This window comes from Chrysemys picta, chromosome 15, assembly GCF_011386835.1.
Source record: "Chrysemys picta bellii isolate R12L10 chromosome 15, ASM1138683v2, whole genome shotgun sequence".
Classification (NCBI taxonomy): Eukaryota; Metazoa; Chordata; order Testudines; family Emydidae; genus Chrysemys; species Chrysemys picta.
This window is the reverse complement of record NC_088805.1, coordinates 23027221-23042731: the sequence shown is the minus strand read 5'-3', so window position 1 is coordinate 23042731 and position 15511 is coordinate 23027221. Positions and strand designations below refer to the sequence as shown.

Here is a 15511-nt window from a genome sequence, read left to right as displayed (position 1 = left end):
CCACCAAAGGTGACAGAACACCCCATTACATGTACACAATGGTCTTTAGCAGGTAACTTGAACACAGCCCTCAGAGATAGAGAACACCGCAAAAACACCATGAAATTAATGAGCTTCACCCAGGCAATGTTCTGTCTCTCAAAGTATAAAACAATTCAACTCTCTATGAATGGGTGAGATACGACACAGGAGCCAAATTTTTAGTATGCTGCTCTGCTTTGTGGAATGAATATGTCCATTCACAAGACAAATTAAAAGAGCCAAAATCCTTCTACCCATATTCTTTTGGGTGGGTAGGTGGATAAGAAGTTCTACACAATGTTCCTAAACTGCAACAACACGTGTTTTTAGATAGAACCTTCACATCCTCACTCTATTTTTCTCCTTCCATATAATCATGTACATTACATTCTGCTGGATTACTTTTTCCCTGTTTTTTGAGGTGTGACTACAATAGGTTATAGAAGTTTTTTCTAGAGACATCCTTAACTTCATCGAACTTTTATTCCTACTACACACTTTAAAAGAAAACCTCACCCAATCAGATCAGCCCAGCAGTCAAAATGTTTAACAAGACCAGAAGCACATCTTTCAATGAGCACACTGGCAAATGGACTTTGCAATTTTGAGACTATTACTAGTTTTCTGAGCATCTTGCCCTTTTTTATTTTTACGTGCCTTTATTTGTAACAAGCAAGCCCAAAGCATTCACTTTAATAGAAATCTGATATTTAAAAGTTAAACATTCTGTTTAAATATTACATCTTGAGATGTTTGTTAAAGCAGGACTACAGCAAGATGGAAAGTTTATCCAGGATCCCAATACAATCATAAATTTGGTCCTGTTTAGTTTCATTAAGCAAGATGGCTCACTGGCTCAGAAACACTAATTGTAATTAAAAATATACAAAGCAGCTAATTTTCAACTAGTGTGTTCATGTTAAAAAGTGTATCTAGGTCCTTTGTAATTACAAACTCAGCAACTTATTCATTAAAGGAAATGATACAATATAGCATTCTACAGTATTGGCCGCAAACGCTGTATGAACGTTATTGTACCCGGTCACATTCTGGAACATCGCTGTAGAATTTTTGTTGGGAGTTTTCTTTGCTCCATGATCTGCACTGGCTCCCAATAAGCTTCCAGGCAGAAGTCAAGGTGATGATTTGAACCCGGTTCCCCTCTCTCTCCTCCCTGTGAGCTACTGACACAGTTGAGTTCAGTAGAAGTGCTTGAGGTGGAGCCCGCTCGATTGAAAGGGAGCTGCTGTCAGATTGTTCTCTGGGAGAGGTCTGCGGTTTTGGGAGTCACTCCCCAGCTTGGTCCGCCAGGCCAAGATCTGTTCACATTCTGATAAACTGTCAACCTCATCTTGCCTCTTCTTTTCTAAAGCAACTGAGAAGGGAGTAGGTTGAGGTGAATGCCTTTGTGGGCAACTCTTTAGTATTATCTGTACGTTTTGATCTATGGGAAAGGTGACTACAATTTCACTGTATAAATTAGAAGTAATAATAAAATAATATCATCATCACAAATGTCCTCTCTATAGGGCATTCTGCACTTGTACTGGTTTCTCTCTTTCCTGGGCCCTGATATATAGATATAGATATCTCAAAGCAGATGCATTATTCTGGTTGGGATTGTTAGAAGGGAAAGTGTGACTATATGCCAGGAGGGAGAAAATCAAACAAACAGATGTTTCCACAGTCATTACTGCACCATAACTCTGATTTAATGCCACTCAAATAAAAGGCATAAATAAAAGGCAAGCAAAGAGGCAGTTGACTCCCATATTATTTTTTTAAAACTACTGTAACAGTAGAAATTGAGTCTGGCTTTTCAGAAACAGCAGGAGTAATCTCAGCACAGACTCTAGGCATAAACCTTATTTAGCATCTCACCCATTACACAAATGAAGCATAAATATAAAAAAGGACAGGCTCAGATTCACTAGTCAAAACATCAGGCTAGAGCGTATGAAAATACAGCTATTTAATTTCTCAGGGGGTTATAGAAATATTTGCTTTGGGTTTGCTCTAACCTGAGCTTGTGTAGTCCTCAAGTTTCACTTTGAGTTCTGGACCTCAATAAAGAGAATAGATTTAATTCAAAGCTGGTGATGCCCACAAATTTCACAGGATTCTAACCGTAAGCCAGGGGCACTTGAACCTGGGTGCAGTTTTGCTGAAATGGTTCACAAACCTTCAAGCAAGCTCGTCCAAGTATGTAACAAAAGCTGGAAATAGGAAAAGTTGCACAGGATTTCAAGACGCCAAAAGGGACCACTCTGATATTGACTGTTGCTGCCAAACTAATGAACGGACAGGCTGCTGCTCCTCTTGCAGAGAAGGAATGTTTCCAACTATTCCACAAACAAAACTGTCACGTGTGCTTTCTAGAAGGTGAAGATACCAAATGGGCCTCTGAACAAAAGGGGGTCTAAAGCTAAAGAGTACTGGGTGTGCACATTTGGGAGAGAATGTATTGCAAAGCGTTCCATCTGCTGAAGAGTCTCAGAAGCCCATGGAAAGGTCTCCCTATCCTACTGGTCTATTCACATGAAACAGCATGCAATATTCACTGCAATAGCATGGAAGATTGTGCTTTGAGCATACAGCAACAGTGATTCACCAGTAAAGAGGCAGATGATGACCGAGTAAAATACCCTGCAGTGACTTCTTGCATAAATACCTTCAATGAAACAGGGTCCAGCATTGCATATCCTGGCTGCATAGGAAGCAGTATAGTCCTCTGGAGAGGGTACAAAAACTGCTGTGTTACTCTGGGCAAGTCATTTGGGCTTAAATGTTCATAAGTGTCTACTAATTTTGAGTCCAGCTCGAAATGGCAGGATTTGGCGTTTCATTTTCTTTTAGCAAGACCACCTTAATGCCACTACCGAACCACTTGTCTCTCTTGACTTATTGACGTGTATGAGATTAAATAAAAAAAATAAAAAATAAAACAGACACTTGAAGGGATAAAAAGGGAGCAAAGGAGTTCATAAAACTGTGCTGTCCGCATAAAGACAATCTCTCACGTAAAAGGTCTGTTCCATTATTAATAGAAACATTCAAAATTAAGTGGGTTTCTTTAATAGTTCAGTAGCATGGATTATCACAGGGCGAAAAATAAAGACTTCTTTATAACAGATCTATTTTTAAGCAACTCACTATTACTGTTTGGGTTACTGTTTAGATGGTTTATTGACAGTACACTGCTGGATGGGCTGTGAGCTAAGCTCCTGGAATCTTTTAATCACTCTGTTGCATTTCATTATATGTTTATGTTGACCCTTTTTTCCCCGTTAGTGCAGTGCCCACAGGCCTCTCTGTAGTTAACGTAGTCAGGTGTTCAGTGCACGGATCCACATGTTGGGATACTGTGTTCCGATTCCTAGCACTGCTGTTATTATTAATTATTTGTAGGGCAGTAGTGCCTAGAGACCTCAATGGAGATCAGGGCTCCACTGGACAAGGTACTGTATAAATACAAAGGAAGAGATAGACTGAAAGCTGTTCCGAGCAGGGACTAAGTAGACAAGGCAGACAAAGGGTGAGACGGGAATGGACACAAAAGAGGCAAAATGACTTAACCAGAGTCACTCAGCAGCACTGTCAGGAATAGAACCTCAGTCTCCTGCGCTCCAGCCCCATGTCCTATCAATGAACCACACTGTCTCTTTAAGCTTGCTGTCTATTCTTGGGTAATAATATAAACCATACTTCCCACTTACATGGCACATAATCACCTTTGTAAGACGCATGATAAAATATCATTCTCCCTATTTTACAGATGAGGAAACTGAGGCACAGACAGCTAAAGTGATTTCCAAAGGTCATAGAGCAAGTCAATAGCAGAGCCGGGACTATAACCGAGGTGTCCTAACTCCTAATCCAGGGCACTCTTCAATAGACCACCCTTCCTCACACTCTTAACTCACTGTGTTTCAGTTCCCCTCTCTGTACTGTAGTGTGCCCATCTGTAAAACTGAGGTAATAATTACCTGCCTCAGTTTTACTGATGGGGACATTATTGTTTAAGACCAATTGCCTCACAGAAGTGCAGCCATTAATTCATTTTTGTAAATGTCTTTGTAATACTTTGATAAAAGCAGTATACATCTGCAAAATATTATTACTAATGAGCCATTCCAAACGATTCATATTTGCTTCGTTTAATATATACTAAGGAGAGCTGTTTCCCCCTCTAAAATATCAGACAATACAGTATGCCGCCTATAAAACTGAGAAGCAAATGTTGGTGTATAGAGTTGTTTTTAATCTGGAGCAGACTCCTTGGGCGGTAGTGCAGCCTGGCTCAGTGGAAACCCATTAGATTACTTTAGTGGGCAGATGGTGTCAAAGAGTCAGAAGTACGTAACAGCCTCCTGCTGTGCCCGTGTTCAGTATGCAAGAAATCATCTCGTATCAGACAACTGCTCCAGGGGACACAGTGAAGCACAAAGGAGAGAGCAGGACACAGCTAGAGTCACGAGCCCTTACAAGTGCTTGCCCCAAGATGTCGGCAAACTACCCCGACTAACAGAACCCTAACTGGTAAATGACGGAGGCAGTGAGGCAATGGTAAATGAGATGTGATCTGCTTTTGTGCCGCAGGGGAACATCTTCAAATGTGCGGGACACCTCTTTACACATATTAACCCTCAATGTGCCTCTGGGAGCTGGAGCAGTATAATTCACCCTTTCACTGATGTAGAAACTGCTGTTTCGAGAAGCTAAGACCAACTTTTCAAAAGCATCCACTAATTTTGGGTGCCTGCGGCGAGAAAGCTGGGACCTGGATTTTCGATAGCAGACCTAGGACTAAACTCCAGGCACACACACCCTGAGTCCTTGTGCTCAGCTTTTAGCCACAAAGTCGTGCTTCTCTCTAATTCCTACCCACAGTCAGACGGTAAACAGACAAGGATCAGAACTGTAGGCAGAGCCTACAAGTGCCTAATGATGAAGTCCATTTAGTTGGGGTTGGTCCTGCTTTGAGCAGGGGGTTGGACTAGATGACCTCCTGAGCTCTCTCTTCCAACCCTAATCTTCTGTGATTCTGAGTCTAGTTAGTCACAATCCAGAGTCACATGCATTTGTCTATAATGTGGACCCACTGACACAGTGTTAGTACCTTCTGAAACACTCCTTTTGTGTATGTCCATGTGACACTATTCTGCTCTACTTACACTAGGATGAATTATTCTAATGTCATCATATGAGCCAGATGCTCTATGGAGGCTTCATAAGGCAGGACGTTTTGCTATACGGTAATCAGTAAGGTGCTGCTAAAGCGTGGGGTTTAAAACCACATAAAACTAAAAAGGTCCTAGACAGTTTCACACACTTGAGATAAAACTGTAGCAGTCTTTTCCCCACCCCCACACCTATCACTCCCTTTTTCTTATAGTGTCATGAAGCATTGTAATAAAGTGGCTGTTGAGAATGTACACCGCTGCTCTCTACTGGACAGACTTAGAATTGCTCAGTTCTGTGTCACAGGCCCTTTATTGCTAACCATGTAAGGAAATTCTTCTTCGGTTCAGGTGTCAAGGGCCTGTACTTCTGAAGCTGGAGGATGTAACAGCTGCGCATTTGCTCACAAGTGGCCTAAAAACAGAGCCCATCATGGTATGCTACAACAAAATCAAATCTCCATTTTGATTTTTTTTTTTTAATGTTTTTCCAGTCAGATGTCGGGGCAAAGACCTGCCGTGACAAAACATTTCTGTGGCTTAGGGTTACCATACGTCCGTTTTTTCCCAGACATGTCCAGCTTTTTGGTAATCAAACCCCTGTCCAGGGGGAATTGCCAAAAAGCCGAACATGTCTGGGAAAAATACCGGCTGGGCACTTCCCCTCCCGGGCTCCAGCTGCTCTGCTCCGGCGGCGCAGGGTCCGGAGGTATGGGGGCTGCCCGAAGCCAGAGCGCTCGGGCAGCTCGGCTCTTAAACAGAGCTGAAGAGTCAGGGGAGGAGCGGAGCAGCTGGAGCCCTGGAGGGGAAGTGCCCGGACGGGGGCGCAGGGTCCAGAGGCATGGGGGCTGTCCGAAGCCCAAGCGCTACCGGCTTCACGGTTTGCCGGGCAGCCTCCAGACCCTGCGCGTGCGCCCCCGGCTGGGCGCTTCCCCTCCCGGGCTCCAGCTGCGTAGTCTTTTTTTAATATGGTAACCCTACTGTGGCTAAAATAGCAAATTAAAAGCTTGGCCCTGCAGCTGCAAGTCAAATGGAAGTTTTGCCTGAGTGAAGACTTCAGCATTGGCCCTGTGGTTTTTGACCAGAACAGCAACATAAGATTTATGGGTCATCTCTCTAGCCTCTGTATTTTAACTGGATAAGCTAGAGGGGAATCTCCATGAATGGGTAGCTGTATGAGGGCAGTGGTGTGCAAGCGCACACACACACACACACACACACACATTTATTACAACCCTGCTCACAACTTTTGTACTTTTTCCCCATGATTTTATAGCCATATTTGTCCCTGCTGTAAACACCAAAAAAATAACTAACCATTATGTACAACCTAATTAAAGGAAACCAAGCAAGATTCTTATTACAGTTAGACCAGAGATGCAGAACTTAAAAGGATAAATACAGAGATTTCATTTGTGGGTTGCTGGGCTCTACAATACACCCAAATCACGGTCATTAGTCTACAGTGAAGACAAATGGAATTACTCACCAAACCCAGCTGTGTATGGAGACCAGCGTCCCCCATCAACCCAGGGCCTCTGATAATTGGGCTGACTGAGAGCTGAATGGCATTACTGCTACTGAATGGCATTGTTTTATTGTTGTTGTTTATTCTTGGGTGATTATTATTGAAACTACTGGCTGTGCAGTTTATTTCGGTTTAATTGTACCTTGGGATTTTTCTTCTTGTGTATTTTCCTTTTATAAATGACTACCGTACCTACCGCAGTGGGAAGGTGCTTTATAAATCTAAATAAAAAGAAAAATAGGGATATTAAGCGCCACAGAGAGTAGCTCTGAGATCCGTTAGCAGCAGGCAAGACCGAGCTCGCTGATTCAAAGGATTTCTTTGGCATACAATGGACATGAGAACTCATCTGTGTGATTATCTGGACATCTGCTTTGTTTCTCTGCCAGTGGCCTGCACACTGCCTGCCCAATTTCTCCCTACCTTGACAACACGCAGCTCAAAAGGCACACATTACAGCCGCCTGAGGCAGCTAGATAGGGTGACCAGATGGCCCCTTTTTATAATGACAGTCCCGATTTTGGGGGCTTTTTCTTCTATAGGTAACTATTATCACACACCTCCTGTCCCGATTTTTCACACTTGCTATCTGGTCATCCTACAGCTAGATAGGACACTTTTCCTTGCATTGCTTTCTAGCACGCACTGGGATTGGTACAGAGAGTGCTGGTTTCCTTTCCAGGGCTCTCCTTGGCCCCCAACTATCATTTCCACTATACTGAGCACCCATCTTTACACAAAGCTGGTTTGATATACTGCTCTTCTTGCAGAGCCAGTAGCACCCTGCAGCTTTCCACTGTCCATTCACATCTGAGAGTCTACATGGATCAGTTTTAAATATGGTTTCCGTTGCATGCTTTGAAAGACTGTAATGCAGAACAAGGAGTAATGGTCTCAAGTTGCAGTGGGGGAGGTTTAGGTTGGATATTAAGAAAACCTTTTTCACTAGGAGGGTGGTGAAGCACTGGAATGGGTTACCTAGGGAGGGTAGGAATCTCCTTCCTTAGAGGTTTTTAAGGTCAGACTTGACAAAGCCCTGGCTGGGATGATTTAGTTGATGTTGGTCCTGCTTTGAGCAGGGGGTTGGACTAGATGACCTCGCGAGGTCCCTTCCAAACCTGATATTCTATTATTCTATGAATACACCAATCTGGGACGGCTCAATGGATCAGTGAAGGAGTGTCACTCAGTATGATACCGTATTGTCACAAACCTTTCCCCTTTAATGGGGCACAACAAATAAAGTCTAGGTGAAGAGTGATCTCCATCAAACTAATCTTATGTGGCCTGTATATGAAATGACACTTAACTGGTGTTGGCTCAATTCCCAGGTGTCTGCACCACTGGAAACACTATGAAAATTGGCACTGGCTGACACCTTTTTTCGGAAGTCTTAGCCAGGAGGCCAAGACATGAGGGTCTGAGGTAAAACCCAATGAAGGAGTCTTGGCATTAGCTTCAACGGGCTTTGTATCAGGCCCATTGTAGACATGAAGATTGACCTGCCCTCTTAAATCTTAGAGCTGGTGGGAAAGATGAAGAGAGATTGACTACCAATCCATCAACTTCCTGGGGCTGTCAGACTAGCTCCTTTCATGAGAATTAAATTCACTCAATAAAAGGCGAAAGCAAGAATATAAAAATAGGTGAACCCCCCTTCCGCTGTTTATCTGCTTTTTCATAGAGGAAAAAATAGGTTGGCTTCCTCAAATATGTAATGTTTAACCCTGCTCATGATAATCAGTGCTAGTTAAGTGTCACGAAACTGCTTAAAATCCACTTAATTTTGAATTACTATTAATAATGTAGCAAGAGACATTACGCAGAATGATGAAAAATCAAGTAATTAAATGTAACACTTCATAAACTAAACCTGCGATGAATCTTAGCTGCCTCTTCAGTCTCTCTGCAATCAATCTGTCTGCAGTTGTGTTTATGCGTCCTAGGACCGAGTGATAGACGGCCACCAGACTTGGCATCTACGACAACCTCAGGAGGTTGACTTAATGTGACTGCAGCATGAAAAAAATCTGATTATCTTTTGATTCTCTCTTTTATTAAATAAAAATGATCTTTATTGAATAAAGCTGCTTTTGTTAATATCTAAAACACTGGTTGGTGTCATAGAGCCTGCTGGTCCCATGGAACTAATAAAAGAAAAAGCAGAGGTAAAAATGAGAACATTACAGGGGAAAAATTGCATTAAGTGAGTATTGTGGCTGGCAAATAAAACACCGGCTTTTCTGTGGAACTATTTAGTTTCATTTCAATTTATTATTTTTGTTCTGTTCATGCTGAGATGAAAAAAAAAAGCAGCAAAGAGCTTCTCCCAGATGCACATCATGTCAAGGTGCAAACAATGACCAAGGGGTTAATGTTACTCCCCACCCTGGCATAATATCCCGAAGGACTATACATGAGCTGCAGGTGGGACAGTGAGAGAATGCCTGTTTCACCAAACTGGCTTGAACCTCAGGGTAGGGCTGCTGTTACTTTTTGGGGGGCTTAAGCAAATTTGTTTTGATTTCTGGCTATAGACAACAGCACTTGAGGAAAAACCCTTGCTGATTGCATCTGTGGTTTGTTTCTGCTGAGTCATTCCACCAGCTCTCGCTCTCTCTCTCTCTCTCTCTCTCTCACACACACACACACACACACACACACACACACGATGGGGAGGGAAGACAGTTTTCAACATATGGTAAATTAGCCATAAATACCAATTTAAAGTTATGCAGCTACATCAACAGATACATTTTTGACAACCGGCTCCCAAAAGTGTTGTTATTACTATTGTGACATTAACAGAAAGAATATTTGTTTCCTTATCAAAAACAACAAGCTTGTGTTACCAAAACAAAACAAAACACAGACTGTGAAATGTTGACTAGACCTACTAATTGTGAAATTCAACCCTGCTCTCTTGTCTGAAGATACCAGAAAGAGTTAAAAGAAAAAGAGAAACATTATTTTTAAATCAAACTCAGGATTCTTTCATTACAACCACAACCAGCAAATACAGAATTTGCCAATTTACCTTTACCAATAAAATAAATCCTGTAATGTTTCAGAGTAATGCTCCAAAAGAAGTTGTATTGAAACGTGTGCATGCACTTTATATTTCCATTTTCAATATTCTTATTCACAATAAACTCCCCATTCTCAGAACTCCCATTGACATCACTCGGAAATATGCCCATGGAGCTCTTTCAGAAATGGCTCACAACTTAGTGGAAAATGGGAATGTAAAAGAAACATAAGCAAAAGAGCTCAAGCCTGTATTCTTTGTGCACTCATTATTCCCACTGAAAACAAGATGCAGGAGTGAGTACCAAGGTAGTTAACTTCCTGTACAACTATGACCCACCTCTCATGCAGACTAATTGCAGTAACTGGGTATTTCTTATGAGCTGTTGACCATATTCTGATATCTGTGTAATCCCATGGAAGTCAACGGAGTTGAGCAGATGTAACCAAGGCTAAAGTTTTGCCCTATATGTACAAAAAAAAAAAAAAAAGGAGGGGGGGGATTATGTGATGCAACTGACACTATTGGGAGGGTTCAAAGAACAATAAAATACAGCATTAATAATATAAAACAAAACAGGAGAACATTTGTTGTATCCAAATAGCCATCTGCTTCTATCAGATGTTTATATCTAAAACAGTCCAATCAAATAGTATTGTTTTTGCTCCTTGGGAGATTCTTTTTCCTTTCCTAAATTAGGAGATTGGTATCAGGGCAAGTGGAATTCCATCTCTCAAACCTGTGGGGAACACCCTTAGGAAAGTAATCCTATCTAACTAGTCTGCCATGCCCCTACATTTTATAACAAATGGTCTTCAGCACCTGGGGGAAACAGAAAATCAAAACAGAAGCTTTATGGCCAAAGAAGAAATTGCCTTGGAAAATGATCTCACAGGAATATGGCTGCCCCTCAGATGATGGAGGAGAAGGACAAGGGATGCTTAGGACAATGCAGGAGGGCAAAAGACCACTTTGACATTCTCTTGCTGGCATCCTTTTGCTCATCTCAATTTGGGGCTGTTGTTTAAAGCAGTGGTTCTCAACCAGGGGTACGCAGAGATCTTCCAGGGGTACATCAACTCATCTAGATATTTGCCTGGTTTTTACAACAGGCTACATAAAAACCACTAGCAAAGTCAGTACAAACTAAAATGTCATACAGACAAAATGAGAAAGTAAGCAATTGTTTAGTAATAGTGTGCTGTGGCATATTTTTATGTCTGATTTTGTAGGCAAGTAGTTTTTAAGTGAGTGAAACTGGCATATGCAAGACAAATCAGACTCCTGAAAGCGGTACAGCAGTCTGGAAAGGTTGAGGACCACTGGTTTAAAATGAAGGATCTCCAACATTTGACAGAGGGTTTTATTGGCCAAATGTGCATGCGTAACGCCTCTCAGCTCCATAGCTGCTGGAACTAGCAGTGCGGGGGGGTGCTACCGCACCCCCTGGATTGAAGTGGTTTCCATTATATTCAGGGTTTACAGTTTGGTTCAATGGCTCTCAACACCCCCACTATGAAAACTGTTCCAACACCCGTGCTCAACTCCCATTGGAAAAATCTTAAGAGTGCTCAGCACCGCTCAGGTAATGTTCAGTTCATTGCAGGACTGGGCCCTAAAGAGGAGTTATCAAAGGCCCCATCCTAACCCCATTGAAGCCAATGAGAGTTTTGTCCTTTAACCAAGCATCTGTTTAGCATTAAAAACCATGGACAAATGTCCCTGTGGTTCAGCCTGTTTATTTTTGGTTACAACAGATTCAGAACTTCACTACTGAAAATCTCTGAAGAAGTTTTCTATAGTTGGAGACGGATTCTGTTCCCATTGATATCAACGGCAAAACTAACTGACTGGGAGCAGGATTTGGGACCATAACTGGAATTGTATAGCCACACACCGTACATATTTAGGTACACACATCACATCAGCATTCGCAAGTAGTTCTGCTGAGAATGCTGAACTCATTACAGAAAACATGACAACATTTCACCTCTTGAGCTTGAACTAATTTCCCCCTTCACAGGATAAAAGCAAAGCAAAACCCATAAATGATGCTTTTCAAGTCTTGGAAACGTGTAGTAAGGAAGCCTTGTTGCCATGCTTCAAAGTAATCAGCAACAGACCTATATACACAATAGGCAACTGATTGCTTTTGCATGTTAAAAAAAATCTCTCTCACACTTACTAAAACTTTGCCATAATGTCATAAATGAAAGAAGCATTTCTATTAGCAACAACAAAGCATCAAACAAAGAATTATGCCCTGTAGCAATAATCAAGACTGATTATTTTTTCAGTTTTCCTTCTGTTAGGGAGATCAACCTTTTGCACAGTGTCTTCTAATTCATATTGTAAGTCTCTAGAAACCTCTGGTCTTTCTGATTGTTCTAAGACACCATAATAAGATCTGAGTCTGTTACCAGATATGAAAATAGCTATGTACCTGGAATATTTTTTCTAAATCACAACACAATACACAGACCCAGCAACCATACAACAGCATGTTATCAACTCTAAAATGCAAAATAAGCAATACCAGTGATTCTAGAAGTACTAGTAGGATCAGGTGTACGTAATTCAAAAGGTACTAGACTTAATGAGACTTCACAGTTTGTATCAGAAACCTCAGGTTGTAGTTTTTGCATTAGTAGATTTATTTAACAAAATAGCCTTACCAAATTCAATTTTCTGCCCAGATTTATCTTTCAAAATAGTGCTGGGTGGTTTAATAGTTAAAAATAAAATCTCAGATGTATATTATAATTTCTGATCCAACCATCAAACCATCAATTTCAAGCAAATAAATTCTGTAGATCTCAAATACCACTTTTATTTCAAGGTTGCAATGAGTTTCAATCAAATGCAAACCTCTGTTAATCCAGTGTTAAGGTTGCAAATAGAAATACACCCCAAAATACAGGAAATGAAAAAGTTTATATTCTCACTGCAGTGTTTATTGACTAAAAATACCGACATTGCTTGTAGTAAAATACACATTTGGCAGCCTAACTAGAGATCAAAAGCTATAGATTTGTAAAGGTGAATGAAGTAATCTTAAGCAAGAATCATAATCTTTCTATTCCCTGACTTTAGTGAGTTTTCATTTGCAACTTTAAAGTTGCACTCATTTAGTGGTTTGCATTTAAAGTATTTTGGGTTGTTTTGGGAGTTCTTAAATTTGTTTTAAAGATAGAAGAGGGAAAAGGAAAATCCTTACCTGTGCAACTGTGGAAATACAGAACTGTGGTCTGTGCACAAATTTTTTCTCCAGCCAATAGGTTTTAAATTCATCCAATCTTTAGATACACAAATAATATTAAGTCTGGCACTATACAACTGCACTATAATCGTGCTGCAACTTTGAAGTGACACTGGCAATTATGTAACAAAAACCTTTTTAAAAAAATACTTCACTGCACATAGACAAAACTCATTTAAAATATTTTTACAAAGAAATTACAGGTATAAAATCATATGACCACTATTCCTCACTGAGGACTGGTGGCCTGTAAATTCTAAAGCAGTAACATTCGAGCCAGTTTTTAGCTATTCAGGCACAAACAAGTCCTTAATATCTTCCTAGCAGAAAACGTATTTATCCTCCCCCCCCCCCCCATTTTGATAACTCAAGAATGAATTAAAAGATTTTCTTCATGCATTGAAAAAATAAATTGATCTATGGACTGAGACCAAGCATCAGAAGCTTAAGAGTAAAAGGAGAAATTTTGATTGCAAGAAAGTTGTGAGTGGGTGGGGCGGTATGTGATTTGGCCTTGTAAACCTTTTTGTAACTTTATTCCAGGGCAACACAGAGGGAGGTCACTGGCTCAGGAAGGATATCAAAAAATTCCAACTCAAGTCAACATAATGAAATTCTAAAATCACTAATAGGAGAACTCAGAATAATTAACATCTCCTGGGAATTGCAACCAACCTATATTTCTATTGAAAGGGTGGCATGTTAGTTAATATCATGTGTTCTAGTAAAAGATTATCAGACTGATACAGGGGCTTGTATCTGAATTATTACATGGGCCATCAAGCTAGGGAACTTAAACTCAAACTCGGGTACTCCTGAAGAATTTAAAAAACCCAGATAACTAAAAACCTTTGTAGTCCACATCAGAGGTTGTCCACCAGCATTGTATACATGAACACAGATATAGCAGACAGGTCACCAATGTAGATCTGAAAGGATGGGAATTTTTTTAGGTTGGCTTTGACAATTAACACTCGATTTCTTTTCAGAATGTTTTCTTGTGTTTGCCTAACACAAAGATCCTCTCCCCCCCCCCCCAAGATGTGTCAGCCATAAATCCTACAGAAGAGGACAATAGCCAAGGCACCCCGAGAGGCTGCTGGACGTAAAGAAAAGAAGAAAGAAATTGCTCCTTACCTTTGGAAAAAACTGCTGCCAGGCTGAGGAGGAAGGGTGACAGGAGCTGCCACATATTGCACATCCTCATGCTTGGGTCTGCAGGGAACTTAGGGTTCTATTTCACACACTTTGGAATCAAAATAAAACCCAATCAGCTGGAGAGGTGGCATGTTCAGAAAAGGTCACCTGGAGAGCGCAGAAGGCATTCCCTTCGCGGAGATGAACTGTTTCTTCAGTTTCGTTTTTTAACCCTCCCTTCCCCCAGAACGGCCGGGGCTAGTAAACCAAATCCACCCACCAACAGCCGGCTGCGATACATTAAGACAAAACTCTCCCGATGGAGCTAGATCTTCAGTCCTGAGCCCCGATCGTCTAAAAAGTAAACAGCTCCCCCGCTCCTCTCCCTCCGCACACATCCAAATAAAAACAGCAGCACGGGAATCTCCAGGCAAACGACCTCACACGCTAGCACAGGGCGCTATTGGGGGGGGGGGACCCACACACACTTCCCCTTCCACTCTTAGCAGGAGCCTCCCCCACCATGCTCAGGAGAGCGGCTTTATTGCATAAACCCGGCCCCCACCTCCCCATTGGGAAAGCACGTTCCTTCGCGGCGCGGCGCTAAAGTTTCCCTGGAGGTGGGGATGCTGATCTGCCCAGAAGCCAGGCGGGCACCGAGGGAGGCAGGCAGGGGTTTAGTTCTCTCTCTTTTCTCATTCACTTGTTTAACTCTCCTCTCCTCGCTGCTATCGAGTCTCTAATGCTTTCGGGGAGGCTGGAAGGAGCAGCGGCGGCCGAGGGGGAGCTGGAGACTTAACGGATGCCGCAGAAGTTGATCTACACTCAGGATGCTGGTCCCCGGCTCCCAGCTCCTCCTCCTCTGGTCCCGACCCGCCAAGTCCATTGTAGTTTGTTTTTTTTTTTTTAAGCCAGCGGGTTTCGCGAAGGAATCTAAGAGGAGGAGGCGGCACCATACACAAATAAATAAATAAAAACTCAAAGAGCCCAGCCTCTAACTAGACAGCCAGACTCACCAATCCACGTGCAGAAGGCAGGGGCTGGGTGGAGCTACTGAGCCCATCCCCCTGGGTACCCGGACAATCACAGCACAGGTGGGCGGAGCACCACCAGCACTCCCTCCGCCAGGACCCGTCTAGGGCATCGCAGGGGCTGGGGGGGCGCTGGCTGGCTGGTTAGCAAGCACCGGGGCGAACCAAGGGAGATTTTTATTTCCTGCAGTGACTGAGATGATAAATAGGTACATTGCTTCCCCCCCCCCCTCTGGCGATCTTGTCATTATTGCACTTTAGTGTAGAGAGAAAACGGAAAAGTTGAAGCCTGCCAGAGTTTGGCCCCAGCCCTCACAAAATCCTACT

General features: G+C 42.1%; 1 protein-coding gene across 5 annotated transcripts in view; it reads right to left on the bottom strand.

The window, feature by feature from the left end:
• Positions 1 to 15111, bottom strand: part of TMEM132D (transmembrane protein 132D) — a 417065-nt gene extending 401954 nt beyond the window's left edge. Inside the window, exons 1-4 of one of the 5 annotated variants that reach the window (XM_065568628.1) lie at positions 14154 to 15111; positions 13866 to 13945; positions 12975 to 13053; positions 10097 to 10221 (exon numbers count right to left, since the gene is read on the bottom strand). In XM_065568628.1, the coding sequence (XP_065424700.1) occupies positions 10097 to 10103 (7 nt within the window). In that variant the 5' untranslated portion in view covers positions 10104 to 10221; positions 12975 to 13053; positions 13866 to 13945; positions 14154 to 15111. Of the gene's footprint in view, positions 1 to 10096; positions 10222 to 12974; positions 13237 to 13865; positions 13946 to 14153 lie in introns of those variants that run through there. The other 4 variants (XM_065568629.1, XM_065568630.1, XM_065568627.1 and 1 more) reach the window with 4 other exon arrangements.
• Between the last annotated feature and the right edge of the window lie 400 nt (positions 15112 to 15511).